Raw genomic sequence first — 3,517 nt, 5'->3', positions numbered from 1 at the left:
ACGTTTAATTTATATGACTTGTTGCATAACTTAATTAAATTGTTAAATTCCACATAGACACCTATTCACCCCTCCTCTAGGTGTTGGTTGGGTCGAACTATAGCCTTTTCAAGTGGTATCAGAGCCAAATATCGAGTCCTGACCCGTAGTTGTCTAGATGAGTCAATCACTTTCTGTACCTCCGTACTTTGACGGAAGTAATTATGCTTACTGGAAGGTTAGAATGCGTGCGTTTCTTAAGTCCTTAGATGAGCATGTTTGGTTGAGTGTGCAAAATGGCTGGAAACCTCCCTCCACTATCGTATCAGGAACTGTTAACCTTACTGATATATCACTGTGGACTAAGGATGAGATAGCTGAATGTAATTAGAATAGCAAGAGATTTCATGCCTTGTTTATGGTCGTGTCTCCCGAAGAGTTTAGGAGAGTGTCAATGTGCGAAACTGCTAAAGAGGTGTGAGATATTCTTGAAACTACACATAAGGGAACTAAAACGGTAAAGAACTCGAAATTACAAATGCTAGCTTCTAGGTTTGAAGAAGTGAGGATGAAAGATGACGAAACCTTTGATGAATTTTATGCAAAATTGAATGATATTGTTAATTCTAGTTTCAATTTAGGCGAGAAAGTTCCCGAGTCTGAAATTGTTAAAAAAGTACTTAGGTCCTTACTCGAGAGATTTAGGCCTAAAGTTACTGCCATTGAGGAAAGTAAGGATCTAGATGAAGTTAAAATTGAAGAACTTGTAGGATCCTTGCAAACTTATGAACTCACTATCACACAACCTAAGAAAGGAAAGTCCATTGCTTTAAAATCCATCAAAGAGGATGAATCTTCCGATACTGAGTCTCTGAGGGATGATGAAATTGCTTACTTTGTGAAGAAATTTCAAAAGGCTCTCAAGAATACGAGAAATCCTCAGGATAGAAAAAGTGGAGTCCCTAGCAGATTCTCAAAAGAAAAAACTGAAAGGTTTAACAATAAAAGTTCTAGTGATAAACCACATTTGGTTAGGTGCCATGAATATCAAGGTATAGGTCACTATAGGAATGAGTGCCCTAGTTATAAGAATAATCAAAGAAAAGGGCAGGGTAAGGCCTTAGTTGTTTCACTTACTGATAACGAGTCTGAGACCAGTGATAGGCAGGAGTCATCTAGTAGTGAAGATGAAGGGAACTATATGGCATTTGTGTGGACTATTAAGAGTGAATCTGATAAGGAGAGTGACAAGGTTGAGGAAGAACTTCACAACAATAATTCTAGTAATGAGGATGACATAGACATACATGAGGCCTATCAACTCTTGTTCAAGGAGAGTCTTAAAATAAAAAAGATCAATAAAGCCCTACTCAAAAAGGTTGATGAACTTGAAAGAGAAAAAGAGAGACATGATAGTAATCTCCAGAATTCACTTAAGAGTGTCAGTGAGTTAAAATGTGCCAATGAGAAGTTGGAAGACAAGGTTAAGACATTAACTAGTGAATTGGAGAAATCTAATGCTCATCTGCAGACTTTCATAAGTGGAACTAAGAAATTGGATGATATTTTGGGAATGAATAAGCCTATGGGAGATAGGAAAGGTCTAGGATATGTTGAGGGTAATACACATGGTGCTGGTCCATCTAAAACTGTATTCATTTCTGCCTCTAGGAAGTCTAACGCTATCAACAGTCCAAATAAGGGTAAGAATGGTTCGAGGGAACAAAGTCATCAATCACGTAGAAATTTTATGCCCAAACACCCACAGACACGTACCTTTGAGCCTAGGTTCATTCCCACCTGTCACCACTGTGGAGCTCTAGGACACACTAGGCCTAGATGTTATAAGTTAGGCAATGAGCATAGAAATCAGAATATTCCAAGTCAGGTCAGTTTTCTGACTAATCAGGTTAGTCATTTGACTGAGATGCTTACTAGGCTGACTAGGAGTACCACGTCATCTAAGAAAGTTTGGGTTAAAAAGGAGGATCTAGCTGGACTTTCAGGTTAGGTAAATTGCTATGTTGCTCATGTTGCATTAAAAGCCCAGGATTTCAATATGTGGTACCTTGATAGTACTTGTTCTAGGCATATGTGTAGTAACAAGGCTTTATTCACTACTCTTGATGAATGCAATGGGGGTATGGTTACCTTTGGAGATGGGGGCTCTGCACCTATTCTTGGCAAAGGTACTGTACAAATACATGGATTATCTGTGATCTCAAATGTGCTTTATGTGGAATGTTTAAAGTTGAACTTGTTAAGTATTAGTCAGATTTGTAATGCTGATTTTGAGGTTATCTTTTTGGAAAAGAGATGTACCGTGTATGATTCATTCGGTGGGGTGGTCCTTGAAGGGGTTAGAACTTCTGATAACTGTTATGGAGTCCTACCTAATTCTAACTATGTGTGTGGGAGTGCAAAAATTGATGTGAGTGAACTCTGGCATAAAAGATTGGGTCATTTAAACTATAAGAGTCTAGTACAACCGGCTAAAAAGGAGTTGGTAGATGGTTTGCCTAAAATAGGTCCTAGTGAAAATGTTATGTGTGGACCATGTCAACTGGGTAAATAAATTAAAGGAATCCATAAAAAGACTTCTAAAATTTTGACCAAAAAATCCTTGGAATTGATACACGTGGATTTAATGGGACCATCTAGGGCTGAGAGTCTAGAAGGTAAGCGGTATATTCTGGTTGTGGTAGATGATTTCTCGAGGTTCACATGGGTAGAATTGCTTAGGGAAAAATCTGATGCATGTGACCTTATAAAATCTTTGTGTAAACGGCTTAGTAATGAACTCAATCACAAAGTGTCCAGAATGCGAAGTGATCATGGAAAAGAGTTTGAAAATTTCAATCTTGAGAGCCTCGCATGGATGAAGGGATACTATATGAGTTCTCTTCCCCTATCACTCCTCAACAAAATGGGGTGGTTGAAAGGAAGAATCGTATTATTCAGGACATGGCTAGAGCCATGCTTTATGACAAGGGGCTAACCTTACATTTTTGGAGAGAAGCTGTTAATACTGCATGCCACATAATCAATAGAGTCTACCTTAGACCCAAAACCGATCAAACTCCAAATGAGATTCTAAAGGGTAAAAAGCCTATTGTCAAATACTTTCGTGTGTTTGAGAGTAAGTGCTACATTGTGCATGATAGAGAGAACTTGAGTAAGTTTGAATCTAAGAGTGACGAAGGAATCTTCTTAGGGTATTCTAGAAATAGTCGAGCATTCCGAGTATATAACTCACGTACTCGTACTATGATGGAGCCAGTCAATGTTGTGATAGATGATGGTGTGAGGGAGGGGGAGAATGTTGAAAATTATGATAGAAATGGTAATCTTATAAGGTCTAGTGATCCTACTGAACCGCTTGTGCCTGAATCATCTCTTAAAATTCCTGAAACTCCTGAAAAGGAAACACATCCACAAGATCAAGACACAATCCCTAAGGAACCATCAACTAGGGTCAAGTCTAATCATCCTAAGGATAATATCATTGGGGATCTGGATGAAGGTATGAGGCTTCGTA

The 3,517-nt window shown here is 38.5% G+C and overlaps 1 protein-coding gene across 1 annotated transcript; it reads left to right on the top strand.

Moving 5' to 3' along the window:
• The first annotated feature begins 223 nt into the window (after positions 1–223).
• LOC111382352 lies at positions 224–1,990 on the top strand. Its single transcript, XM_023006292.1, has 4 exons — positions 224–362; positions 621–655; positions 884–1,291; positions 1,451–1,990. The coding sequence occupies exons 1-4, from the start codon at positions 224–226 to the stop codon at positions 1,988–1,990; spliced, it is 1,122 nt and encodes a 373-aa protein (XP_022862060.1).
• The last annotated feature ends 1,527 nt before the right edge of the window (positions 1,991–3,517 follow it).

Source organism: Olea europaea, unplaced genomic scaffold, assembly GCF_002742605.1.
Source record: "Olea europaea var. sylvestris unplaced genomic scaffold, O_europaea_v1 scaffold2476, whole genome shotgun sequence".
In the NCBI taxonomy this organism is placed as follows: domain Eukaryota; kingdom Viridiplantae; phylum Streptophyta; class Magnoliopsida; order Lamiales; family Oleaceae; genus Olea; species Olea europaea.
This window is presented reverse-complemented; position numbering and strand designations above follow the sequence as displayed.